Source organism: Bubalus bubalis, chromosome 13 (assembly GCF_019923935.1).
Source record: "Bubalus bubalis isolate 160015118507 breed Murrah chromosome 13, NDDB_SH_1, whole genome shotgun sequence".
NCBI lineage: Eukaryota > Metazoa > Chordata > Mammalia > Artiodactyla > Bovidae > Bubalus > Bubalus bubalis.
Genome location: NC_059169.1, coordinates 1,654,228 through 1,681,777, shown reverse-complemented (window position 1 = coordinate 1,681,777; position 27,550 = coordinate 1,654,228). Strand labels below are relative to the sequence as shown.

The 27,550-nt window shown below is 54.7% G+C and overlaps 1 protein-coding gene across 11 annotated transcripts in view; it reads left to right on the top strand.

Moving 5' to 3' along the window:
• Positions 1–27,550, top strand: part of ARHGEF7 (Rho guanine nucleotide exchange factor 7) — a 103,981-nt gene that overhangs the window by 27,317 nt on the left and 49,114 nt on the right. For 4 of the 11 annotated variants that reach the window (XM_045162529.1, XM_045162527.1, XM_045162533.1 and 1 more), the window contains exons 2-5: positions 1,604–1,690; positions 14,744–14,828; positions 17,549–17,679; positions 22,904–23,105. In XM_045162529.1, coding sequence (XP_045018464.1) covers positions 1,604–1,690; positions 14,744–14,828; positions 17,549–17,679; positions 22,904–23,105 — 505 coding nt within the window. Of the gene's footprint in view, positions 1–1,087; positions 1,424–1,603; positions 1,691–10,425; positions 10,472–12,648; positions 12,971–14,743; positions 14,829–17,548; positions 17,680–22,903; positions 23,106–27,550 lie in introns of those variants that run through there. The other 7 variants (XM_045162534.1, XM_045162537.1, XM_045162531.1 and 4 more) reach the window with 7 other exon arrangements.

Genomic DNA, 27,550 nt, shown 5'->3' with positions numbered 1-27,550 from the left:
AACACTATGCTTGGGGGCCATTTAAAATAGTGAAATCACCAAGACAAAGCAAAAAAAAAAAAAGTGAAAAACGTAGCACCAGTAGATATCGGAAAGAACGTTTGTTTCCATTATGAGCTAATGTAAGATGGCATAGCATGCCCTTGTTCAAATTCAGCTGGGAACGTGTGAATAAGGAAATTCAAATTTCTTGCTGCTTTGCACATGTATAAATGGCTGAGAAAGTGCTGCAAATACGGATTTTGTGGTTACACATAAATTTTATCGAGTAGGCCAATTTGCAAATACGGCATCCATGAATGAGGGCTGACTGTGAGGGCGTGCGAGGAAGGAGTAGATGGGGCTAGAAGGCAGCTTTGGTTTTGCTGTTCCACTGGAAAAAACAAATCTGTTCAGTATTTGGAGGGAAATATGTTGGCACTTCTCTAGGAATTTTTAAACTTTAAGGGGAGAAAAAGAGTTTCATTTCCTCCATCTTTGCACTGCTTAACACCCTGGTTTTCTTTTGTAATTTTAGAAGCCCTGAGCACTTTGACAGGAAACTACAGTATTCCTGTGAGAGGCCTGATGCAATGTCGAGATTTCACCCTAGAGGACAGAAGGACAAAAATGTCTTGAGCGTCCTGAATGCTCGAATTCCCGATGACACTTCAGTGTAAAAAGCCTTCATGTGTCGTTCAGAACAACAAAAAGCTCTTCTGAAGTCTCAGGCTTCTCCCTTGATTGTTCTGCGTAATTGCTGCTGTTCTTGGTTTCCTTCGTTTCTTGCCGTGGGAGGTTGTTAGTAACTCCTTACACGCGTGGCGGTGGCCTTTACAGCTCTGCCTTGGACCAAGCACCGAAGGTCTGTCTGCGGGAGCCCTCGCCGCTCGTCTCCTGTGATGGAGGCTGCAGTTGCCACCATTTATCTCCAGCAGCCTTCGCGCTGACGAGTAACACATGGTCCATGTTTAGAAGAAAACATTGCGCTTTAATCCCAACATGCATAATTTACGTTGCTAATTAGTTTAAATCATCTAGTAGAATTCTAGCCCCCTTCCCCCCTCGAGCCGGGGGCGGGGAAGAACTGAAGAAAAAACAGGTTCTCGCCAGCCCCTTCGTTGTTGCTTGAAGCGGCGGAGGCCAAGCTGTCCCGGGTCCCCGCTGGGCGGGCGGGCTGCGTCCGCGGGGCCGCGTCGGGGAAAAGCCCCAGCTTTCGGGGACGGAGGAGCGCGCGCGTGGCACGCGTCCGGTGCGCTGCATCCGAGGCTGAGAGCCAGGCGAGGGCGAGGAGGCCTCGCCAGAGAGGCGGAGGCCGGAAGGGGTCGCGTGAGGGGGGGGCTGGCCGGGGCGCGGTCTGAAGACGTCACTTCCGCCGTCGCTCCACTTCCTGGTCAGGGAAGGGGCCTGAGGAGATTGGTGCAGCCGGGAGGAAGGAAAAAGGGTGAGGAGAGGCGGCGGCCGGGCGCGCGGGCGCCGGGGGGCGGCCAGGGTCGCGCCGGGCCGCAGGGCCGGCGGCCTGGTTGCACGAGGGGCGTGCGCGTCCGCGGGGGGCCGCGGCGGGTTCGCCTCGGGGCGCGCCCGGCCTGCGCGCGGCGCTCAGCGCCTGTGCTCTGTGTTGCAGGTCTACCCGGAGCCCCGGAGCGAGGGCGAGTGCCTGAGCAACATCCGCGAGTTCCTGCGAGGCTGCGGGGCGTCCCTGCGGCTGGAGGTGAGGCCGGGGCGCGGGGGGCGCGGGGGTGGGGGGGGCGCGCGGGCGGCGCCCGGGGGCGCGAGCGGTGTCGGGGCGGGGACGAGCCCCGCGTCTCGCCTGCGCGAAGGGGAGAGGGGCTCTGGTGGATCGCGGGGCAGGTGACAGGCGCTCGTTCGTCGGGGGCGCCTTAGGGTTCCTTGGTACCCGGCTCAGCCTCCTCTCTGCGCTGGGGATGCTCGGAGGACCCGCGTCCAGGTTCGCGAACCCAGGCCGGTGTCGGGCCGAGCCCGGAGAAAGAGAACGGGCCCCTCCTCGTCCTCGACGCGCTCCCTGTCTCCCTTGGGCAGTCGGTCGGCTGGCTCTCATTGACTGGACGTTTAGGCTGGAGACGTTAGTCTGCGTCTCGGGGAGCCTGCTGGGCGGAGGTGTCGTTTCCACGATGCTTAGGGTTTTGTCTCTACGCTAAGGACCGTCTTTCAGCGGCGTCTCTCTGGAAATCCCTTTTTCATGTTACGTTCCCACATGTGGTTCCCCCCCACCCCCCAAACCCTGGGGTAGTGCTTTGGATCAGAAATGCGGCTGCTTTGTGTCTGCTGGGGGGTTTAAATCTTGCCTCTTCTACCTGTGGCTTTAGCGCTCTCTGCCTCTGTTTCCTGATCTGAGTGCCGGGATGAATTCTGCCCAGCTCCTAGGCAGCAGTGAATGCGAGCATCTTCAGAGGAGCCGCGGCGGGTCCTCCTCCTGCAAGGCCAGCCTCTTCTGTTTCTTGGGAGATAAATCTGGAAGCCGTCAAATCTGAGGAAGATTCTATGGAAAGCTTATCTGTTGGTACTGTTTTTATCACTAAGTTGATAGTGTTTGATATCTGTGAGGAAATCAGACCCTGAGGCGATTCCAGAGCAGCGATGTGGCGATTCAGGAGTGGGAGAGACCTTGTTTCAGAAGGGTCCTTTTCTCTGCTGGGTCCGCTTGGTCGTTTTTCATCGAAGTTCCCTGTCATGCTGTGATAATGAATGTTTGTGGCAGTTTTTGCTTTTTCTTGGTTGTTGTGGAATTTTATTATCCTTTCCAAACTATTGAGGTGTGTTTTTTTTTTATCATTAAATTTGAAACTCAGTTTGTACTTAGATGTAATGTGACATTTCAGTGTAAGTTTTTAAGGAAAGAATTGTTTTTTTAAAAGTTGAATTAAAAAAAAAACAAACCCATCCTTAGTTTTCCAAAGGTTACCGTTGAAATTTCATGTTTTTTATGTTTTTGTTGAAAAAAAATGTTTATGTTGAAATTTACTGTTTTTTAAAATTAAGAGCTTATTTAAAGATGTTAAAGACGTTCTAGAAGAGACATTGTTCACTAACACACCCTAAGGGTCTAGAGCAGTGCTTGGCGTTTTGTAGGCCTTTTTTGTAGGCCTTCCGTAAATGCTTGTGACTGATTGACTTTGAAGTTGTAGTTGGTATCAGATGTTTTACTTTATGTAGAAAAGTCAATTTTGACTTGTTTTGTGCCAATTTTTAAGAATATCTCTTCTAGTAAAAATATAGAGACAAGTTTAGTTACCATTCTTTCAAGCTCAATTATAAGTCATACTTAAAACTTTCAATTAAATGAGAGGTAATAATAATAAAGCAGATCAGAAAGCCCACTCACTGTTTATGCACTCTGAAAAAGGAACCTGTGTGGTATGGACTCTAGGTGGGCTTCCAGACTTGTTCTCATCCGTGATATGAAGGGACAGGCCTGCCTCCTGGAAGACAGCCTCCCACGTGCAACACAAGTGTGGCCGTTCCCAGGGTTTTTAAAGAAAAACACGTGGAAGGGAGTGAGCAGAGAAAGGCTTTGTTCTTCTGAAATACCTTGTAGCTCTATGCTTTGTTTTCACAAAATCCTGGAAGATTAGAGATTGACAAAAAGCTTTTGAAATTATAAATGTGAAACCCAAAATTGATAGCTTGAATTCTGGATTAGCTTTTTCTTTATGTAAAGGGTCAAGGTGCTTTTTTCCAGAGGTTTAGACTGAATTGTGTTTGTAACAGACTGCTTATTTTTGGTGTATGTATTTTCTTGTTTGCCACCATTATAAATTATCCACAGATTTCTTAAAGGAAAAGAGGAATGGAACATCATAATCACTTTTTCAGTTATTTTCATGTGTACACATCTTAATACAGTGTGGAAATCAAGTATTATCCCCCAGTGAGTGGTTCTGATCATGAAAGGAGTTTTAATTTTAAAGGACTATTGTACAGTTTGCATTTATTGTTAAGCTTTGAAAAACAATTTAGGTTTTAGGTTAGAAAACGTTTTGAAATTTGGAAAATGTAAAAACTTATTGGAAAACCATGTTTAGCAAAACAGCCTATGTGACTTTGATCTTTTCATTTTGCTTATGATTTTTTTTTGCTACCCAGTAAGCATCTTATTTGACTTTTTTTGTTTCCTTCAATAGTATGGAATTTAATAAGAATTTAGATTTTTTTTCCCTCATGTTTCTAATAGTGTAATAAGGATGTAAAGTAATGCTATTTAGAATTATGTATGCCTTGATAATGAAAGTGGGAACTTTCCTGGGAAAGTCGAGTTTGCTGACGAGAGGAGCCAGGCACTGTGAGCGCCTCCAGCTCGAGAATGTTGTGTCTGAAAGCCCCCATTCCCGGGTGCCTGTGGAGGGACAGAGCTTGCCCCGGCCATTGTGACGTTGTGAGAACGTTGCTCATGCTGACCAGCCGTGTGTGTAGCTTTCCCGCCTCCACCTGCCCGATTTCAGCTCTCGGCAGCATGCTGCTTTCGGTTGTTTGCATCCCTGAGGGACTCGCACGTGCTGCCTTAGTTTACTCCCTAGTCTGTTGAGTTAGCCGCTCCTCGTCCTCGTCCTCGTTTTATAGGAAGGAGCCACAGTCTGACGTCAGTTCTCACTATTAACCCTGTGAGTGTTCACTGTAAGGCTGCTGTTGGGCTTGGTAAGGGATACTCCAGAGGCGTGGTTTGGCAGCTCGGGGGCTGGCAGGGCTCTGCGGGCCCTGGGGGACCAGCGGCAGGGAGCTGGGGCGCGGAGCTGGCATTGGCCCTATGCGAGGTGCTTCGTTTCCTGAGTCTGGCGCCGGCCGGGGTGTTCCACGGCCGCTCTGTAAAGGGGGCGTTCTGGCTGGAAGCGAGTCTGGAGACTGTACCACGGTGCCCGTTTCCCGCTGTGTGAGTGATGGAGCTTTGGTTTTCTCCCTGCAGAGAGAAGGGGAAGGCGTCAGTAGGGCCCTCCAGGGTTGTCATCGACTGAGTTGATGGGCTGATGAGGTGGGGAAAGAATGCGCCTCACGTCTTTCTAAAATTCTCATCTTCCTTGTGTATTTCTGGAGGGCAGAGTCTTATTAAACTTCTTTGTCCTCATGCTCTGTTCTCATCTAGATTTTTAGCAAGGTTATGACTGAGATTTTGTCCAAAACTATTGAAAAATACTGTTGGAAGAACTAAAACACGCTCGTGTGAGAACTTCAAACTTGTTGATGTAGGCTTCGGAATTAATTGAAACAAAGACAAGTGTATAGTCCTTTCCCTGGGAATGAGGTGCCCCACCCAGGTTTTAGCACCACCTTTGACCTGGATGCAGATGGATGGTTAAGCTGTGTGCTGGCGCTTTGCACTGCAGGTGTGTTTGGGGTCACACAGTCTGTCATCTTAGCTAGTCATCTGTTCTTCTGACTCTGTGGTGAGCTGGAGGTGGTGGGTAATGATGTGGTGTTTATTGACTGACTTACCGAATAAACTCTTCAAGTCAAGTCATTCATGTTTTTGCCAGAACTTGTCTTTTAAAGAAGTTGAGAGACAGTGAGTAATTAAAAAGTCATTTGGTAGGTGAAATGCATAGCTGTTCTCTGACCATCTTGTAGGTGCTTATAAGCAGAAACGCTAAATCCTCCTCTGACACTATGATTCTGTTTAGTTTTTCCCGCACCCTCTGTCACACGGCAGAGCCTGGCCAGCTGTCCCCAGTGAGCTGGTTCCCACTGCACACAGGCTGCGTCCCACGCGAGACCTGGGCTTCCCTTCCCCTCGAGTCTTTGGGGGCTTCTGTCAGGATCAGCGCCATTCGGTAGAATATAATTGGATCCACACCTGTTATTTTAAATCTCCTAGTAACTACATTTGAAAAAAGGTAAAAGAAAGATGGAGTTCATTTTAGTAGTCCACCGTCTTTAACCTTACAGTGTACCCATAATGTTCTTATCTTAAGGTGTAGTTGACATGAAAATGTTGTTGATGTTACTTTGTTTTTTCACCCTCAGTCTTTAAAATCTGAAGTGTATTTCTCTCACTGAAAGCGTCTCTCGCTCTGAATCGGCTGTGCTGGAAGTGCTCGGCACCCCACGAGGCAGGTGGCGCCCACATCGGACCCTCGAAGTCTCCCTCATTGAAGAGGCTGCAGACACACGTCAGCTTGAAGTTGAACAGGACTGACGTGTCGAGTAGAGTGTGTGCCGAGCTGTTCTGCCCAGGTGCCCTGTGGAGAGGGTGGCCCTTTCCCCACTTTGCAGAGGAGGGGATGACAGGGTCTCAGGTCACAGCCCAGCGCGGGAGCGCCGGGATTTGAACTTGGGTCCTGTAGCTCCACCGTCTGCGTCCTCCTGGGCACGCTGCACCTGGACTGGACCAGCCAAGCTGGAATTGCAGCTTTTGCTAGTTTCTGTAGCTGCCCGAGAGACCACCACAAACATGGTGGAGTCTCTGCAGCTTCCTGCCTCTCGGCCCTGCAGGGAGGCCCGGGTCCCTTGCAGATCCTGACGGCATGGTGGCTGGCTGTGCTCTTGGCGGGAGATCGGGAGGGCATGGCTGTCCATGGCTGCCGAGGTGGTGGGTGGATTCCAGGTCTTGTAGGGGACTGTGGAGCAGGGGGAAGGTCTGGGGGCACCGTGGAACTGGGGGACGGCTTAGGGGAGATGGGGCAGGGGGGACGGTCTAGGGGGGATGGAGCAGGGGGGACTGACGGTCTAGGGGGAATGGTCTAGGGATGGAGCAGGGGGGACGGTCTAGGGGAGATGGAGCAGGGGGGATGGTCTAGGGGGGATGGAGCAGGGGGGACGGTCTGGGGGGACCGTGGAAGTGGGGGGACGGCCTAGGGGAGATGGAGCAGGGGGGATGGAGCAGGGGGGATGGAGCAGGGGGGATGGTCTGGGGGGATGGAGTAGGGGGGACAGTCTGGGGGGAAGGAGCGGGGGGATGGTCTAGGGATGGAGCAGGGGGGACGGTCTAGGGGAGATGGAGCAGGGGGGATGGTCTAGGGAAGATGGAGCAGGGGGGATGGTCTGGGGGGACCGCAGTGCAGGGAGACGGTCTAGGGGGGACCACGGAGCAGGGGGGATGGTCTGGGGGGGATCGCGGAGCAGGGGGCGGCTGCTGTCTGGTACTGTATTCTGCGCGCTCGTGAACGGCCCCCCGTACTCACACTTGGCTGCCTGCTTCTCTGGGCACAGGAATTCTAGCCCCTCAGGGGCCTGTCTTTTGATCTCATTCTCCTCTTTTACTCCGTTTCCCCCTTTTTTCAAGTCCAGTAAAACAGACTACTTTGAATATCTTCTAGTTGTCACTTTTCTATTTTCATGTAAAAACAAATCAAGAAAATGTCAGGAAGGGACCCCCACTCCTGACAGGCTTCTCCCCGTTGGTCTGAGGAAGGCAAAGTGCTCCCCTTCTTTGCCCTGAGGCGGTTCGTGTCCCTGCGGAGCTCCTCTGAGTCCTGGGAACTAGGGAGAGGACAGGTTCCCAGGGAATCACTGCAAAGCGAGACAAATCCCGAGGCCTCTCAGACCATATTTAGATGTGAGATCTGCATTCAGTATGTTAAGAAAAAATTAACTTTCTAGCCAGAATATGCATTTCTGAGCTAATCTGACCCAAATTTTGGACCCTATTCAGGTTGGTGTGTGTTGGGTGTTTTCCCTAGTAGTTGGGGGAGTGCCTGGTCCTTGAGCTGAGTGGTGCCGGGTCTCCTGTCCACGGGTCTCCTGGTGCCTCCCCCTGCGCTGCGGGGTGACTGGCGCGCGCGCTCCTGCTCTAGGGAGAGTAGCAGGCAGGCGGGCTGGCATTCATGGGCTGCGGAGCTTTTGTATAGGACTGTGGTTCCAGCGTACCCTGTGGAGAGTCTGCTGTAACTAGTTCCCCCATGGGTCCTTTATTTTTAAGTTTTGTGTTTGCTTTTGGCTGTGCTGGGTCTTGTTGGCTGTGTCCAGGCCTCCTCTAGCTGTGGCGAGCGGGGACCCTCTTTTTGCAGTGCACAGGCTTCCCGTTGGGGCGTCTCCTCTTGTCATGGAGCCTGGGCTCCAGGCGCATGAGTTGAGTTGCTCTGGGTTGTTTGGGATCTTCCCAGACCAGGGGTCGAACCCGTGTCCCCTGTATTGGCAGGCAGATTCTTATCCCCTGGACACCAGGGAAGTCCTGGTGTGTGCTTGGCATGAGGGGTTGGTGATGTTGGGAGTGGTCTGGCTGGGAGAGGGGGCCACGTGTTTCCCCCAAGCCTGCAGGAGAGCCAGGGAGCCTGCCTGGCGGAGACGGCACAGAGGGAGCTGCTGCGCTTCTCCACTCTTCCCGGTGCAGGACCGGGCTGGCCCAGCCGCGCTGGGACTTGCGGAGTATTGAGCGGCAGCAACCAAATGGACAGGTGGCCTGTGGGGTGGCCGGTTTGAGTCCTGCTCCCTGAGGCCTGCAGAGGAAGGCTCTGTGTGTGATGAGCGAAGTGCTCCCCTGTCTGCTGACGTGTGGAGCCGGGGGGCCGCTGAGGGGGTGCAAGAGAGAACCTCGTGATCAGCCCGTTTCATTTTGAAGAGTTTACAGTCAGCAGAACAATCGGGAGGAGAGGGTGAACGCCCTGTGCTTTCACACTGTCGTCGTGTAGACGTTGCCTTGTTCAGTCGCTGAGTTGTGTGTGAACCCGTGGTTCCTTCGCTAACTATTTAACCCTCACGTGGGCTTCCCTGGTAGCTCAGCTGGTAAAGAATCTGCCTGCAGCGCAGGAGACCTGGGTTTGATCCCTGGGTCGGGGGATTCCCTGGAGGAGGCATGGCAACCCACTGCAGTATCCTTGCCTGGAGAACCCCATGGACAGAGGAGCCTGGCGGGCTGCAGTCCCTGGGGTCACAGAGGGTCGGACACGACTGAACACAGCACAGCACCCCCGGGGATACTCCAGGATGTGCGCAGCACGCATGTCTTCAGAACGAGGCCCTCCTGTCGTTCTACGCTGTTCTGGCGATGCCGCCCCTGATGCGTCCCCGGGGTCTGCAGGGCGCCTCTGTGGCGTTTCTTGCAGCATAGGCGCCAGCCAGGGGTCGTGCGCTGCGTTCACCAGGACATGTGCCGTTAGTCTCCAGTTTCTCCACCGCTGTTCTTTGTGACTCCCTTGGTTTTGAAGACTCCGGGGTTGTTACCCGTGGATCCCCCACAAGAATTCCCTGAGCCTCATCTTGACGGCTCGTGGCCCCTCTCTCCCGCCTTTAGCCCTGCAGTGGATTCTTTATTGCTGTTTTTTATTAGTAAAGTCTGCCCTTTCTGTCATCTCAGTGAAAAGTTTGGGAGGGATGGGAGTTAATGTGTACTTGAAGTTTGCTGTCTTGACGCATTTCTCACGGTTTGGGTTTTGGCACGACTTGATTTGAGTATTAACACGGTGTGCTCCTTGCCCTTTTGGCTCTAAGCGTCCGCGCCTAAACCAGCCGACAGCCTGAGTACTTGCCGTGCACCTGCTCAGACTCTCTGGCGCCGTGCGGCTGTCCTCCGGACGCGGAGCCCTCGGCGGGCAGATGGGCCGGGGCCGAGCTGCCCTCCTGTGCAGGCGCTGCCCCGCTGACCTGTGTATGGGTCGGGGGGCCCAGCGACTGATGCGGCTCAGCGCTCTGCTCCCGTCTGGAACCTCTGTCGGAAGGCCTTTTGGAGCCTCCGTCTCCCCTTTACGAGGTGAGGTTGGGGTGAAGTCTGCAGCGTAGTGTCTGGGGCCGCAGAGGTCGCTCGTGCGCGTCTTCACACCTGGCGGCGTCTGTCTGGGATGACGGCGCCTACGGGGGGGGCGGAGACGGTGCGGCCCTTTCACACGTGGGTCCTGCTGCCTCGCTCCTCAGGACTCTGTGCTCCCTTCTGCCCCAGCCCTTCCTGGAAATGCCTAAAATATTCGGTGTCTCTTTTCTTGAGTAAGTGGTCCCTGTCCTCGTCTTTCAGGTATTGCTACAGTGGAATCCACAGAATTGAATATGATCTAATTGTCATTTAAGGGAAAAGGAACGGGGGCACGTAGGGTGAAAGTGCTGCGTATGGATAGAATCCATCATTGAACTTTAATTTTATCCCTAGGGTGTAGGAGTAGGTGGAATTAAGTGCAGAGTCTGCAGAAGCTGAGAAAGAGAACATTCTATGCTGGATTTCTGCTTTGCACATATCCCCAGCAATATGGACCATTTGCATTAAACTTAAATAGCACAACTCATTCAAGATTCATTTTTTTACTCATCTTGTTCTAAAATCACAAATTCCACTTGACAATGTGATAGGGCAAGATTATATTTTTAAACTTCGAGAGCCACACTCCAGAGCTGTGCCAGAAGGAACAATTTCTTGTGTCAAAAATAACTTCCTCCTAAATTCATCAGCAGAGCTGACCTGGCTGGTTGCATTTGGAATGCTGAAGCTGCCTGAGTTGGGACGGAGCTGTGTCAGCCTTCCGCTGTGGGGGTCCTCTCCCTGAGGGCTGGTGGAAGGAGGGCTTCTCCGCGTTGCCTGGTATTCTCTCTGTGGCACCTCAGCCGTGGTGGCGTCGTTGAGGTGAGTCGTCTGCTTTTGCAGCGGTGTGATCAGGCGGGTCAGAGTCTGCTGTGGCTGTCCCGTCTCGTGAGACTGGGCGGGTGTGTGTGTGTGCAGCGCTGGCGGGAGCTGCAGCTCGCTGCTGCTGGGTCGCTCCTGGGTCTGGCGGTCAGTCCCGGGGCGACCTTTCCTGCCTGCTCTGAGCCACAGCTGCGGGCAGGTCTCCAGGAGGTGCTTGCGTGTCATCACCTGGCCTTGCCCGGCTCTCTGCGCTGCTGTGACTCCAGCAGGGCCCGCAGGTGTGGCCGAGGTGGCGGACTTGCTGGTTGTGGCTGGGGGCTCCTGGTGGCCTCGTGGCCTTGTGAGGAAGGACCTTCCTGATCTAGCCCACGCAGAGACAAGCTGAGTCAGGAGATGGCCCGAAGCTTCTGATTTCGTGCCCGTGTTCCTTGCCATTCTCAACTCGTTACTTATGCAAACCGATAATTGTTTTTTTTTTTGTTTACGCCAGTTTGACTTGGGTTTCACTTGCTTACAGTTGGAAGGTTCCTGACTGACAAGAACTTTGTTGCATGAAGTATAACGTTATGTGAAGTTTGCTTTTCTGTTATTATATGGGAGACTCTCCTGGCTTTCATACCATCTGTGAGCCTGGAAGCTAAGGCAAAGCCGCTCGCTGGTGTTGGGGTGGGGAGAGCCTTTCGGATGGGTGAGCTGGGCATGGTGCCGTCACCCTGTGGGTGGGGTGCCCCTGGCCTCTGTCAGGCGTGCCAGCGCTCCGCAGGCCTGGTTAGCAGGAGTGGCAGCTGGGTTTGAGGAGAGAGTGGCACAGGAGGTTGGAGTCCATGGTGGGCCTGTGGCTGGTTTCCCGCAGGGACCCTCCCTCCTGAAGGCGGGGCCATGGCCCTTCCCCGGAGCATCTGGCGACTGGGGCCCGCCCGTGGGAGACAGAGCCACGTGCCCACCAGGCCGCGGGCTCCTGAGCATGGCTTGTGGTTGGGCGTCTGGGTGCTGGGGTGACTTGTTAGGTCGGCAGGTACCTGGACGTGGCCGGTGCCCTGCGCCCTGTCTCCCTTCATCTCTGGACCCCACCTTCCTTCATGGCTCGTGTGGCCCCTGCAGAGGTGCTGACGTGCAGGGGAGAGGGGACGTCTCCTGAGAGAGCCCAAGCCCTCTGAGGGCGAGCCAGAGACCTGGGGTCTTTCTGGGAGATTCCTTGAGCAGGCCTGTGAAGCAGCTGTACTCTCTCTTCAGGAGCCAGCTCTGTTAGGGGAGACGTGGGTTTATGTCCCGCTCTCACCCAGAGGAGGCTTGCCCACCAGCAGCCCACACGACCCCGTGGCTGACCACTCGGGAGGTGTGTCCTGCCGCTGTGCTGGCTACGGAGACGGCGCGGCTGTGCTGAGTGGCCTCTTTATCCTGGGGTTCAGGCCGGGGGAGCAGCTCCTGAGCGCCGTGCCCTGCTTATGCCGGAAGGTTCCTGAAGCTTCTGTTGGGACATTAGGGCAGCGTCCTGCTCAGAGTGGCTGCTCGTGCTCTCGTTGGCTGGCGGTGGGGCAACGGTTGGGGGCGCCCACCCCGCGTCTGGGGAGGGGCCAAGTGGAGGCTGGGAGACTGCGGTTAGATGGGAGCCGGAGGGCAACATGGTCATCCTCTGGCCGGGGGCCTCAGAGCTCCTGCTCTGGTGGGCGGGCCACCCTGACCGCATCGCCCCGCCGTGGGTGCTGGTGGCGGCTGGTGTGTGGCGCCTCATCTCTTCCTTGGGGACGGGTGGGCCCTCCTGTGTCCGGTGTTAGTTCAGGGAACAAGCCTGAACCACGTGTGATGCTAAGTGTGAGGAAAGAGTGTGTCAGAGGGTGGTGTAGGGAGCGAGCGTGACGGCTGGGAGGTTGAGCTCGGCTCAGGCGAGTGATGGTCTGGCTTAGCCCTCCCGTGCAGCGTCACGGCCAGTGCGCTCAGCGGCTCCAGGTGCTGGGTGCTCGAGAACCTGCCTTCTCTGCTGCACAGGTGGGGCTGGGACGCTGGGCGGGTGGCCTTCTGTTTGGGAGCCTCGGGGCCCTGACGGACTGAGGTGGCCACCGGCAGAGGGCCCACGGGTGGGCGGGCTTGTCTCTGAAGCGTGAGTGCCCCGGGGTAGCTGCGTGAACCCTTATTCCCACTTTCTCTGAACCCTAAGGTTTTTTCTTTTGTTGAATAGATTCCTGTCTCAGGAAGTAGTTGGTTATCTTTCTGTAGAGGAGCCCTTTAGTCAAAACATCTGTTGACTCAGAATGTGCGTCTCCCTCTCGGTGGCAGGCGCTTGTCTGGTCTCATTGTGTAGCTTCCTGTTGAGAAGTGTGGCATGTGTGTGAATTCACTTAAGTTCTGACATCACTTTGGAGCCCATTGGTGGGCTGCTTCAGCCAACCAGACGCTTCCTGGTGTCCAAGTAAGATATATAGTTCTGGAATAACAGGAAACTTCAGCTTTCAACATCCTGTTTTTCTGGGTTTTGTGACTCTCTGCCTCACCACGATGAAGGTTAGTAAATACTTTTATGTATATTTCTTCTTGCAGAATACTACAATTTGAATTTTCCAAGCTCTGGAATTAGGATTTGAGAGCTGAGACCGCCTCTTCCCACCTTTTCCAGGAGAGGGAACTTTCGTGTTCTGACAGGAGGGAGCGGAGGCTTGTTCAAGGCCCTCCTTTTACTGAAGAACTCAGCCAGCCCATGGCAGCTGTAGCTGCTCGTCCTCCTGGCCACGGCCTCCTCTGACTCGAACTCTAGTCTGTGTCACACGGGGATTCCAGGCACTGTCCTAAGGGGTACTTGTTTTCACAGGTGGGCAGGATCTGGCATCACGGATGTTTTATCTCCTGCTCCATCCACGAGAAAGGCGTGAGCAGCGTCGCAGAGTGCTTGGGTGTCTGAGTTCACGACTCTCTTCCCCTCTCCCAGCTCTGTTCGCGTTCCTCTCTCAACTTGGGTTTAATGGCCTCCTTTCTGGAGCTGGTTGTTCAACTCTTGGATTTTCTTTCTTTGGTTCATTCTAAATAAGCACACCTCACGAGGATGTTTACTTATCTCAGAAGTTAAAGCAGGAGACGGGACCGGAGGCGGCAGTGACTATCGAGATTTGGAGCAGCCCTGTGTCCTGGGTCTGTCCTCACAGAGACATTCTGAGCTGTGGGGGGGGAGGTGGGGATGGTGGGAGCCGGGCGGGTCGGTGCCTTCTTACTGCGTGCGGGCCGTCCTCTGGATGTGGGGTGTGAGGTCTGCTGCGCGGGTTTCAGTTTCTGGGGCAGCCCGCACAGGGACTGTGCAGTGTGCCAGGGCCTCGTTGGCTGTGCTGAGTCCGCTGGGGGAGTAGGGCTGCGGGAGCCAGGCGAGTACGAGTTAGCTGCGCAGGGGGTGGGAGGCAGGAAGAGGAGCCGGGCTTCCTGGCAGGATGTGAGACGCAGGGTCCGTGAACCAGCTGGGGCAGAGGTGGCAGGCGACCTGCAGAGGAAGCCATTCTTGGGATGACTGGCCACCGGAGTTCATTTTTGCCTCAGTGAGAGAACCTCTGAAGTATGTACACCTAGTTTTCATTTTGGCACATGAACACATCTTTCTGTTAATTGCATCTCTGAAAGAATTTTCTTTCTCTACTTTCTCTGGCACAGAGTTATGGATCATCTGATGGTTAAACTTCTTGGCGGGGAGGAGTTGTTAGTGAACCAAAGCTGTGTGTGATCTTCAGACAGCGTTTGGGAGTGAGGCGCGTGTGTCTCAGCCCGTGGTGTTTGTGCACACGTCCGAGACCGTGGGCTGCATCTGGGCAGCCCGACACGCGTTCTCTTCCGGCTCCTGGGCGGGCGGGGCCGGGCCAACGTGGTCGTGTCCCTGGTCTCTGGGGTGGAGGCGCCCCTCTTTCTGGAGTCTGCCTCCCCGCTTCCTCTCCCTCGACCCTTGTGTCCACTCTGGCATCTGGGCTTCCCTTTGGCTGCTCCTGACTTTGGCCTGGGCTGTGACCGGGAGAGGAAGTGTGTTGTAGGCGTGCCTGGCGGCTTTGGCCTCCGTCTAAGGAAAAGAGCCCTCTCTGAGTGCCAGAAGTGCCCCAGGTCACTAGGAGAGTGGGGCAGGGTGGTTCAGAAATGGACTCAGCCCCAGGAGCGGAGTGGCCCGGCCTCCTGGAAGCTGAGCTCCTGGGGTGCCCCTGCCCGGGTCTCACCTGCAAAGCCTGCTGTCTTCCTCCCGCGGCACAGAACCGCCACGTCCTGCCCTGGTGCTGGGCTCGGCTAATCCTGCTTGTTCTCTTTCCCTTGCAGACGTTTGATGCAAACGATTTGTATCAGGGGCAGAATTTCAACAAGGTCCTCAGCTCCCTAGTGACGCTGAATAAAGTAACAGCAGGTAGGTGTCTTTCTGCCTGAGGGGCAGACAGCTCGCCCTTCTGTCACACACAGGGCGAACGTTACTGAGCTTAGAAAGGGTCACGCTAAGTTCTTGGTTGTGGCTCTGCTGCAATGCTATCCTTTTTCCTTGTTAGAGCAGCTCTTCCTCTTCGGGTCCTCGTGTGTCTCGGGGCTTCCCCTCCTCTGCCTGAGCAGAGGGGCCTCGTCCACGGGCGCACTCGTGGGCTGTCCTGGCCCTTCAGATGGGGGCGCTCTCCCCCTCACTGTGCGGGGAAGAACGGGCCCTCGCGTCGCCCGCTTGCTAAGGGGGCTGCCCCGCCGCCCAGAGCAGCCCGCGCCCCCACAGGTCCAGGCTGGGCTTCCGTGCTTGACCTTGGCCTGCAGTGGAGACGCGTGGCTGCCGCAGTGACAGCACCTCGGGTCACGCTGAATTAGGGCCCAGGTGAGGGAGTGTAGACGAGGGTGAGAGTCTGCACCCTGAAGGAGAAGCGGGCTCCTAGACGGGCGTCAGCGCTCCACCCAGAGGAGGCCCTGCAGGAGGGAGGTCTGTGGCGTTCCGAGGAGGTTGTCCGTCAGGCAGCGTGCTGCCTCCTGGGCCCCCCGGCGAAGGGCTGGGCTTGATGTGAGCACGCAGCAAGGGGGCGGCCGGCCGTGTGTGGCCAGGCTGGCTCCGATAGCAGTGCTTCCCCCGGGACTCCACGCCCCGGCCCACCTCGGTCCCCCCGGCTGCCAGGGCCACGGCTGACGTGCTGTCCTGGGGCTGGACGTGCGCTCGGGCCGCAGGCAGGAGCAGCTTCGGTAGATACAGACCTCATGCGAGGCTGGGGGAGAGACGGCAGGTCGGCTCTCGCCCTGGAGGTGTCTGTTTCCAGGGTCGGAAGGTGAGAAGAGGGCCCTGGAGGATGCTTCTGCTCCATCCGCCAGGTGGCGATGCTCAGTCATCGTGGCGGGAGTGCGGGGCTCGACACGGGCCGGGGCCGTGTCTCCAGGGCACCCGTGCCATCGCTCTCACCCTGTCTGGTGAAGACGTGTTTCTCGTGTGTTCTTGACGCCCCTGGGTGCAGAACGCAGAGCGCTGTTCTTTACAAAGAGCTGCTGGGACATTGTGGAGTGAACTTGGCGCTTCTCTCTTCAGCTCTTAAACAAGAGGCCAGAGCCTTGTCAATTGAGGACTTTCTGCCTCTCGTTTGTTGGCTGCTGCTCTTCATGTTTGATTTTGAAGTCAGCGTGACATACGGCCATGCCTTTGCAGACGTCAGCCATAAGGGCCAACTCAGGTGCAAGAAGGGCTTCCCTGGGGGCTCAGTGGTAGGGAATCCACCTGCCAAACAGGAGACCTGGGTGCGATCCCTGGGTTGGGAAGATCCCCTGGAGGAGGAAATGGCAACCCACTCGGGTATTCTTGCCGGGAACATCCCATGGACGGAGGAGCCTGGTGGGCTGTAGCCCACTGGGTCGCAGAGAGTTGGGCACGACTGAGCGGCTAAACAGCGGCAGGAGTGAGACGCACGCTGCCCTTCAGGGTTGCTGTCGGCCTTGCTGAGAGAGGCCTGCCATTGGCTCCCCTCTGCTCCTGGCACTCGAAGGAAGTGTTCTCGGGCATGTGGACGGATCCTTGCCTTTCTCTTGGACAGAGGAAAGGTTGGTGGTGGGGCAGGAAGGAGTCCTGAGTGTGCCCTGGGTACAGGGGCAGCTGCTGGGCAGCCTCCTCATGCGTGTCCTCTGGGCGCTGCTCTGTACTTGTAGTTGCCCAGGCCCCTGCCCCACGGTGGTGGTGAGCGCTGGCTGTTGCTGCCAGCGCTCATCTGGGCCTGAGAATTGGAGGGGCTTTCGGACTGAGTGTCCACGTGGTTTTAGGGCAGGAGCCCTAGATGCCTGGGCCCTGCTAGCTCTGGGCAGTCGGGGAGCGCACACCATGTGGTACCCTCCTGGGCGCTGTGAGAGCAGCTGGAAAGCTCTATTTCCCTGGGAAGTCCTCTGGCTCTCAGCTGTTGATGACTAAGTCAGCATTTCCTCAGACACTGTGCCAGCCGGTCTAGACAGACCTGCCAGAAAGAGCGGGCCCGGAGGCCCCCAGTTTCGGGATGTTTTCACGGAAGGCCCCCACGCAGCTTCAGGATGTTGCCAAGGCCTGCGTCTCAGGGCAGTGATTCCCTGGAAAGCCTTTTTGTGGCCTCGCTTTCACAATCCCGCTGCATCTGTGAAACGGGCTGCTGACCTACACGTGCTGGGTGGTGGTGGGTTATGTGGTCCTGACTGGACCCCCAGCAGGGACCGAGCCTTTGGTGCCCTTGACACCCTGGTCCTTCACAGCCCTGGGAGGTGAGGAAGGTGTGGCTGCCCTCGTGCAGGGGGACTTGCCCTCTGAGGGGCCGCTCTGGCCAGAACAGCCAGGGGCTTGTGTTGCACGTCAGAGTCTTTCCTTCTCTGCATGGTCCCACGGGGGCTTGGAGCTCGCTGGCCCCGAGGGCAGGTGTGCAGCAGGGGTGCAGGGGGCGAGGCCTGGGCGGTGCTCGGAATTCACTGGGAGGCCTGTTTTTTCCCAGGTGAGAGGAAAGGATCAGAACAGACTGCCTGATGACAGAACTGTTACATGTCCTGTGCTGCTCATTCCTGGGAAGGGCGACGGGGGTGCGTGCGGGTGGGTCCGGGACTCTGCTCTCTGCGAGGGGCGGGTGGGCAGCAGGGCACTCAGCCCGCCCCCTGACGACCTTGCAGACATCGGCCTGGGGAGTGACTCCGTGTGCACCCGGCCCTCCTCACACCGGATCAAGTCCTTTGACTCCCTGGGACCACAGCCTGCGCACGGCCGGACTTCACAGTTGTTCCAGGGCCAGTACCGCAGTTTGGTAAGTGTGGGCATGGGTCCCGGTGGTGGGAGTGTGGTGGTGGGCCGGGGCTCGGGAGGCGCTTGGCACGGGGTGGGTGCCTGTGCTGCCTTGCCCCTGCTCTCGGGGCTGGCATTTGCTCATCGCCAGATTATCACAGGTCTCACTTCATGTCGGCTTATTTCAAGATGTACCTCTGTTTATCTGGACGGATGTGGGCTTTGAAGTGTTCTCCTCGTCACTTGCATGGTGTTTTCTTTCCTGCTCTACACACGATTAGAAGTTGGGGCGCAAGAATCCATGTCTTATACTTAGATGATGAAGAAAAGGCTAACCGTGGAAGACCCTCGAGGTGGTTTTTCTCTGTATGAGCGTGTGACTGCACACTGCAGAGTCCGGCTGCAGCGTGTGAGAGGGGCGCCCCTCGTGAGTGCTGGTGAAGCGGGGGCCCCTGGGGTGGACAGACCCCAGGAGACAGGCTGTGAGCACAGACCCCGGGAATGAGGCCCGAGGGCCGTGATGCACAGGGCCGAGCGGAGCCTGTGGGGGCAGCCGCCACGTCCGCTGACAAGGGGGAGTGTCCGCGTGAGGACCACCAAGCCCCACGGGGCGGACGCCGGCCCGGCCCTTGGCTTCATCAGCCGCTGCTGTGCCTCTGCTTCATGCGACATCCTAGTCATCACTTTATGTTGGAAACTCAGCGACCTTGTCACGTGAGTCTGAAGAGAACCTACTCTTGCAGTCTTCAGAGGCCAGGGCTTTCTGCTTACCGCAGGGGGGACGTCGTTCTGTAAGCACGTGGGGATCCTGGAGAGATAAAGCTGGCCTGGTTGGAGCTGTGCCTTGTAGAGAGATGCATCTGAGTTAGGTCACGAAGCACTGTTAAAAACGGAAGAAAACTGTAGAAGGGGTATAATTTTTATACCTATTCTTGAACTGTTCGCGCTCGGGCTGACTCTTCCTGCTGTGTGTGCGTGGCTGCCTTCCCCTCAGAGAAGCCCCGGAGCCCTGTCTCTGACCTTGTGAACAGCACAGTGCCCCTCGGGTGCGGTGTCTCGGTGCCGGCTGGTCAGCGCTTCACGGGGACTGACGCGTGTCACCATGCACCCCCCCAGGGCTGGAGGGATTTAGAGGGCCCTGTTGGGAGCATCATGTTCCAAAGGAAGGAAGGAAGGTGTCCAGATCCCTTGAAAATAGCTGCTTCATGCAATACACGTGGAAGATGCAAGAAAAGTCAGCAGGCTTTGAGAAATCTGCTGCCTGACCCATTCACTGGTGGCATGTGTCATCTGTTTTTTTTGTTTGCTTTGTTTTTGAGTAAATGAGGATTGGATTGCAATTGAAGAATTTTACTCAGTTAAATGTCCTTTATGATGAATGTTGTTGAGATCATAGTAAGTATAGGACTAGTGTTTCATTAGAGAAGTTTTGTCACATCAGAAACGGAAAGCCCCCGGCCAGCTCAGCTGTGTGGTGGGCACGGTGAGCCGCTCGGAGGGAGCGTGGTGAGACTCCTCCTGACCTGAAGGGGAGGGTAAAACCTAAGGGGAGACGCTCCTGACTGAAGCCTCCCTTTGCCACGGCCGGGCCAGCAGTGGCGGCCCCAGGGAGGGCTGGGCTGGCACGGCGTGGCCCACGTCGTCCTCCAGGGTGGGGGGTGCTCGACGGCTGAGAGCGCCTCAGGAGCGAAGGGTCCAGACTGCCCTGCCCTCCGCTGACGCTGCCGTCTGGGCCTTCGCGGATGTCGCTGCCTGAAGCAGGAGGCGTCCTGGTGCTGGCCTGGCCGGCCTGTTGGGACGCTGTGGGCCACGTCTTCTGCTGCCTCCTGACGCTGCTGCCCCATCCCACCCGGTGCCGCCCGTGTGTGCCCAGCAGGTGGGCGGGCAGAGGGCTCCCGGGGCAGTTGGACGTCCTCAGGGGCCTGCTCTGCGCCTTAGTTTGTTACGTGTCGCGTTCCTTGTTGGAACCCCTCACCCCGACGGGCTCTGCAAAGCCAGGGTACATCGCGGAAAGGAGAGTGCTGTGATCAGAGTGGACGGCTGGGGAGAGACGGCGCTGCTTCACAGCCTGAGGTGCAGCGGGCGGCCGAGTCTGACCAGGGAGAGGGCGGCCTCCCTGCAGGGCTGCAACCCGTCCAGCCCACACCTCTCAGGTGCCCCTCACCCCGAGCTTGAGGGGACAGCGCTCAGTCCGGGGTTCCTCCAAATGCTTATAAGATATCCCTTTATTGAATACTTTCAGTTCAGTTCAGTTGCTCAGTCGTGTCTGACTCTTTGCGACCCCATGAATCGCAGCATGCCAGGCCTCCCTGTCCATCACCAACTCCCAGAGTTCACTCAAACTCACGTCCATCGAGTCGGTGGTGCCATCCAGCCATCTCATCCTCTGTTGTGCCCTTTTCCTCCTGCCCCCAATCCCTCCCAGCATCAGAGTCTTTTCCAATGGGTCAACTCTTTGCATGAGGTGGCCAGAGTACTGGAGTTTCAGCTTTAGCATCTTCTCCAACACCACAGTTCAAAAGCATTAATTCTTCAGCGCTCAGCTTTCTTCACAGTCCAACTCGCGTATCCATACATGACCACTGGAAAAACCATAGCCTTGACTAGACGGACCTTTGTTGGCAAGGTAATGTCTCTGCTTTTCAATATGCTATCTAGGTTGGTCATAACTTTCCTTCCAAAGAGTAAGCGTCTTTTAATTTCATGGCTGCAGTCACCATCTGCAGTGATTTTGGAGCCCAAAAGATAAAAGTCTGACACTGTTTTCACTGTTTCCCCATCTATTTCCCATGAATTGATGGGACCAGATGCCATGATCTTTGTTTTCTGAATGTTGAGTTTTAAGCCAACTTTTTCATTCTCCACTTTCATTTTCATCAATAGGCTTTTTAGTTCCTCTTCACTTTCTGCCCTAAGGGTGGTGTCATCTGCATGCCTGAGGTTATTGCTATTTCTCCCGGCAGTCTTGATTCCAGCCTGTGCTTCTTCCAGCCCAGTGTTTGTCATGATGTACTCTGCATAAAAGTTAAATAAGCAGGGTGACAATATACAGCCTTGCCGTACTCCTTTTCATATTTGGAACCAGTCTGTTGTTCCATGTCCAGTTCTAACTGTTGCTTCCTGACCTGCATACAGGTTTCTCAAGAGGCAGGTCAGGTGGTCTGGAATTCCCATCTCTTGAAGAATTTTCCACAGTTTATTGTGATCCACATAGTCAAAGGCTTTGGCATAGTCAATGAAGCAGAAATAGGTGTTTTTCTGGAACTCGCTTGCTTTTTCGATGATCCAGCGGATGTTGGCAATTTGATCTCTGGTTCCTCTGCCTTTTCTAAAACCAGCTTGAAGATCTGGAAGTTCACGCTTCACATATTGCTGAAGCCTGGCTTGGAGAATTTTGAGTATTATTTTACTAGCGTGTGAGATGAGTGCAATTGTGCGGTAGTTTGAGCATTCTTTGGCATTGCCTTTCTTTGGGATTGGAATGAAAACTGACCTTTTCCAGTCCTGTGGCCACTGCTGAGTTTTCCAAGTTTGCTGGCATATTGAGTACAGCACTTTCACAGCATCATCTTTCAATACTTTAGGTATTAAATATTAAGTTTACATTAAGTGTCTAATTCAGTAGATAAAGATTGATGCATTGATTTGAATTATTAAGTAAACACGATTTATGATAGCCAGTGTATGTTTAAATAGGTAAATCCATGTGGACTCTCTCAGGCCTCACGTCAGCTCCTCCTCCTGGAGCTCTGGGCACTGTCTGTCTCTCTCATCCTGTTTGGTGACACACACACCTCGCGGAGAGTCAGGAGATTCTCTGGGACCTGCTCCTAGGAGAAGGTCAGTCAGACGCCACTTTCAGTTTCTCTGCAGGTTCCTTAGGTATTTGGCTGTGTCTCTAATAAACGCCCTGTGTAAAGCCTGTTGTTCAACAGCACAGCGTTGCGGCTGTGGGCGCCCTGCAGTGAGAGCCGCGTTGAGCTCCCCGCCCCGGCCCCTCCCGAGGCCCTGAGCTGGCGGCAGCCGCAGCGCGGCGTCATTACGGCTCAGGCTCAGTGGGGCCTGGCCTTCCCGGACGGCGTTCTGTGTGCCTTTGGCAGATGGCAGTCTACTCTTCTGCCTTATTCGACTCTCCTCTTGGGCCTTCAGAACGGCTCAGGGTGTCTCCGTTTCCTCTTCCCCGGGAGCATGTGAGGCCTCTGTGACCAGCACCTGTGGGCTTGCTGCGACCCGAGTCCACCCCTCCACTGCCTCCACCCTCATTTTCTCTCGGTCAGTCCCGTTTTGGCGGAGTGGTCTTACACTAACGTCTTGAGTAAGGGTGCTGTTCTTGCGTCTCTGCAGATGTCTTTATCCAGATACTAAACTCTTTGTCTTTAGTTTTCTGACGTTTAGGTATGACGTGAATTGGTCCAGATATATTGAGTTGTTTCCTGTTTGGGGTTCACTCAGCTTCTGGACGTGTGTGCTTGTGTCTTTTGTCACACCTGGGACACTCTGAGCTGTGCTTCTTAGACTTCTTTTTAGCAGTGTCCTTTCTCCTCCAAGACTTTGGTTCCAATGTCAGATCTTTGTCATTTCTCACAGGTCGCCGGGGATCTCATCGTTTTCTTTGTTTTTCACTAGGTCAGTTTGAGTAAGTTTTTTAAGCTCTGCCCCATTTCTGAGGTTTCCTGTTTTATTCGTCTGTTTTGAGAGAGCTTCGCTGCAGTGTTGGTATCTGTGTCTTCTCAGTCAGGCTTGAGTTCGTCTATTCGTGGAACAAGGGGCATCTTTGATTTTTTCTTAGACACTATGAGAGCATGCTGGAAGATGCGGGATCTTGCTCACATCTGTGTCTTAGGCCACGGTCCTGGCTGAGGGTTGTAGGCTGTGGTTTTGGGGCCAGGATCTTTGACCTGGCGTCCGCGGGGTTCCTGCTGGACCCTGACTGTGGACGGGAGTCGGTGAGACTCAGGGCCTGGCTCCTGCCCCGAGGCTGTGGAGCGCAGGGGCCTGTGCATGTGTGTGGAGTGTTCGTGCGGGCAAACGTGGCCCGAGTAAGGCCTTGCCGGCGGTTAACGGGGTTTCCTCCGGGCCGGGGCCTGGGTGGCGGTCGGGGCGTGCTGCGGGGCAGGGACTCCCGTGTGTCCAGCCGGCCCCCGCGTGTGCCGAGCGGCTCTGCTGTGGTGCTGAGTTGCACCTGGTCTGACCGTAGCGACGGAGACGCCGTTGTCTTCATGTCTCCCTCCCTTCTCCCCCTGTAGGACATGACCGACAACAGCAACAATCAGCTGGTCGTCAGAGCCAAGTTTAACTTCCAGCAGACGAATGAAGACGAGCTGTCCTTCGCGAAAGGCGACGTCATCCACGTGACGCGGGTGGAGGAGGGGGGCTGGTGGGAGGGCACGCACAACGGCAGGACCGGCTGGTTCCCCAGCAACTACGTGCGCGAGGTCAAGCCCAGCGGTGAGTGGTCGGCGGGCGGGGCGGGGCCGGGGCGGGGCGGGGCCGGGGCGGGGCCGGGGCGGGGGGGGGGGGGGGGGGGGGGGGGCGGGGGGGGGATGCGCTTGGGAAGCCCGGCTGGGCGTGGTCCGGCCCTGGCGGAGGGTGAGAGCCTGGCCACACTGGGAGCTGGAGAAGGGGCTCCACACTCAGGCCAGCGTCTCCTGCCGTCGTGACACCAGCCGTTGAAAACAGACTCACTCTGTTCTTTACCGTTTGTGAGGAGAAACCTGTCACGTCTGTTAGTTTTTATTTTGTGGTTACACATTTATATAAGGTACAGTTCATTATCCTTTTCAGGGCTTGAAGCTTCCTGTATTCTGTTCGCTGTGTAGTTTCTTATCGTGGGTGCTTTGGCCAGTCATGTGGTGCTGTGATTTGTCCATTTCTTCGCGCTAATGTGACACTTTAAAATGCATCCCCTTCTGTATGTTTTCTGTAGTTTTTAACAGTTTCTTAAATTTAAATAATTATTCCAAGGCCTATCTAATTTTGGAAAGGAATGGTGGTCCTGGCATTGCTTGCATTTCTGCTCAGGTGTGGTCATGTCGTGGCACTGCAGGCGCTCCAGGGCGTGCGTGCTCCCAGTGGTCTCATCAGGACGCTCCAAAGCGTCAGGAGCCTTTTCCCAGGAACTTGGGGGCAGAGACCAACATACGTGTGTGTGTGATTTCACAGCCTTCTGCTGCTGCTGGACTGTGTTGTTTCTAGTTCTGGGCTCTGGTAACTGACGTCACTGTGCACGTGGGGCTGCAGGTGTCCGTCTGAGTCCTTTCGGGTCTCGTGGGTACGTAGCTCGGAGTGGAACTGCCGGCTCATACAGGGACTCAGTTCAGGTCTTAAGGACCTGCTGTGAGTCGTGCGCAGTGGCTCTCACACCCCGCAGCAGGGCACAGGGCTCCTGTTCCTCCTTGTCTTTGCCAACACTTGTTTCCTGTTTCTTTTTTTTTAACAAGAGCCTTCCTAATGGGTGTCAAGTGGTATCTCATTGGTGCTCTTTTTTCTGTAGTTGATCATAAAAACAGTATTTGTTCATTATCATTCAGTTCAGTTCAGTCACTCAGTCGTGTCCGACTCTTTGCGACCCCATGAATCACAGCACACCAGGCCTCCCTGTCCATCACCAACTCCCGGACTTCACTCAAACTCACGTCCATCGAGTCGGTGATGCCATCCAGCCATCTCATCCTCTGTCGTCCCCTTCTCCTCCTGCCCCCAATTCCTCCCAGCATCAGAGTCTTTTCCAGTGAGTCAGCTCTTCGCATGAGGTGGACAAAGTACTGGAGTTTCAGCTTTGGCATCAGTCCTTCCAAGGAAAACCCAGGACTGATCTCCTTTAGAATGGACTGGTTGGATCTCCTTGCAGTCCAAGGGACTCTCAAGAGTCTTCTCCAACACCACAGTTGAAAAGCATCAATTCTTCGGTGCTCAGCCTTCTTCACAGTCCAACTGTCACATCCATACATGACCACAGGAAAAACCATGGCCTTGACTAGATGGACCGTTATTGGCAAAGTAATGTCTCTGCTTTTCAATATGCTATCTAGGTTGGTCATAACTTTCCTTCCAAGGAGTAAGCGTCTTTTAATTTCATGGCTGCAGTCACTATCTGCAGTGATTGTGGAGCCCAAAAAATAAAGTCTGACACCGTCTCCACTGTTTCCCCATCTATTTCCCATGAAGTGATGGGACCAGATGCCATGATCATAGTTTTCTGAATGTTATGATTAGAATACAGTTAACAGTAATAGCCAAGCTTTTGTGTTCTGCTTCCTATATCAAGTCCTTTTTATATGTGACTTTCAGTCCTCACCACAGCCCCAGAAGACAGTGTTGTTGGAATATTCAGGAAATAGGGTGCAAATAATACCCTCCTCTGAACACCCTCCAGTTAATCTGTCCCTGGGCAGAACCAGCCGAGGGCATGGCGCTGGCGTCCAGCTGCCTGCATTACAGGCACGGCTGCTGGGAAATGTGCCTTAGTCTGCAGCTTGGCTGGACTTGCCAGTCGCCGCCAGCCCGTCCGGGGGCAGCCCTGGCCCTGGCCCCTGGGCCTGAGCGCTGGGCAGGCCGAGCAGTCCTTCTGGAGCCAAGAGAGCACTGGGCCCTTTGTGGGGCGAGGTTGAGAGTGACATGGTCTTTCCCTTTACGAAGGGGATCCAGGAGGTCACAGAGCTGGTGATGGGCACACCCTCAAGAGCCACAGAGCTGGCGGACGGGCGTGCCCCAGGGGTCACAGAGGTGGTGATGGGCACACCCTCAAGAATCACAGTGCTGGCTGAGGGGTGTGTCCCGAGAGGGTCTCGGAGCTGGCGAAGGAACAAGCCATAAAGAGTGGGTTCTGCTGATTGTGTAGACATCTGTTGGGTCTGGGCTTCTTGAATTCTACTGTGAACATCTCTTTTAAATGGAAATTCTGGTTTGATGTTGAGGCATCATAGTAAAAGTGTGAATGAGTACAAATAAACCGTTTCCTTTCCAGGTGTTTCTCTACCTGAAGTTTCCAGAGTTAACCTTTGGAAATGACACTGCAAAGATGGGGTGGTTTTCAGGTGGACGTGCGTGTGGTCAGTGTCGTCTGTGGTGGCCTCTGGGTGTCCCGCAGCCTGGCAGGCGTGTTCTACTCTTACCCTATTTCTGGGGGGAGCAGTGAGCACTGTGGGGAGGGGGCAGACACAGCTCTAAGAACCAGCCATCTCATTTTTATGAGGTACCTGCGTCAGGAGGTACCCCATCACTTTGTTCTGCCTGTAATTCCCGTTTCTCTGACTTAGTCGTGTGTGTGTGTGTGTGTTTGAGGCCCCTTTAGTTGTATGTTGTAACTGCCTTGCTGTCACACAGCTCCTTGCAGGGCTCACATGGAATCCCTAGTTTTCAAGCCACACTGAGACTCAAGTAACTGAAAACTTTCCTTGTTTTCCTGTTTAGTTTTAAAACATAGAGAATGGCATATTTGCTCAAATGAGTCATCTGTTAGGTTGCTGCGACTCTGTGCGACCCCATAGACGGCAGCCCACCAGGCTCCCCCGTCCCTGGTATTCTCCAGGCAAGAACACTGGAGTGGATTGCCATTGCCTTCTCCGTCTGTTAGGCTGGGTGTTGTTTTATTTGATAGTCGAGCTAAAGGAATAACTGCTTTGAGGAGTAAGTTTCCGTTCCTAGTGTCCTCTGATTACTTGACTCTTTTCTGTGGAAAGCTGTGCCTGTCTGATTTTAAACGTGGGCGTTTGAGAAGGAGAGACGTGAAACCACGTTTTTACTGTTTCGCTTTGTAGCAGTTGAGAGTGAAAATCCAGCATCATGGTAACACTTCTGTAATTGCATTTTTTTTTTTTTTTTTGGTAATTTGTATGACTTTGTGATTTTGGAATAGATTTCTCTGTTTTAAAGAACAGGTTTGACATAAAGGTTGTGATTTGCAGTGTAATTTATCCTTCATTTTCTGTAAACAAAATGTGCCAGGTCCCAGCATACAGACTCCTTCCTCTAAGTGGCCGTTGTGGCAGGAGTTTTTCTCTGTGTTAAGTTTTGCTTTGGCTTACAGATATTTTTATTGAATACACAAAGCTGAGGTCTCCTTCTCTGTGATGTCCCCTGGGCATGCGTGTCTCCAGGTGAGCTCTGTCCGGCTTCCCTGGCAAACGCTTGGCCGTGCTCGCCTGCCCCCTTGTGGCTGCAGACGGCAGTGCTCTGTTTGCGCCTGGGGCCCGAGTGTGGTTTCTGGTTTGAAATAGTCCCTGTGAAGACAGGAACGCTCCCTCAGAGATCGAGTTCCTCAGACCTCTTGCAGGGGTCTGCGGGAGGATATTTCAGAGTTCTCTGCGGACACATTGGAGTCCTTCCTGAGTATGTGCTGTCTGACGGAAGGTGTATGTCAGCATCCCCGAACATTTTCTCTGCAGACTCTGGGTATGTAAACTCATTTTATTCACGCAGTTAATGTGTGTTTTACACACACAGACACACGTGCGATGGTTTCTTGAATTTGTGGGGTGGAAGGCCGGCCGCCAGGAGGCTCGTCCTGGAGCGCTGGCGCTGCCCTCCAGTGGGTGGAACATGGGCACCGCGGGCTCGGGAGCCCCAAGTCCAGGGCCACGTGGGCCCGGTCGGGTTTCGCCTCTGACACGTTGACCCGATGTCCTGGCATTCCTCATGATGTATGGCCCACATTCACCTGCAGCCCGCTCCTCAGATCTCTCCCCACCCGCTTCCCTCCGTCCTGCCTGTCCACCAGGATTTCATTTTAGACCGCAGGGCTCATTTCTAGAGGCTGTTTCCGTCTTTTCCAGATGTCCTTCATGTTCGTGGTGCCTTTTCATTCATTCGGGCCCCAGTTTCTTTGGAGGCGTTTCCAGCACGCGTGTGATAAGCCTCCTAGATGGCCGTGTTATTTCTGCATCTCAGGACTG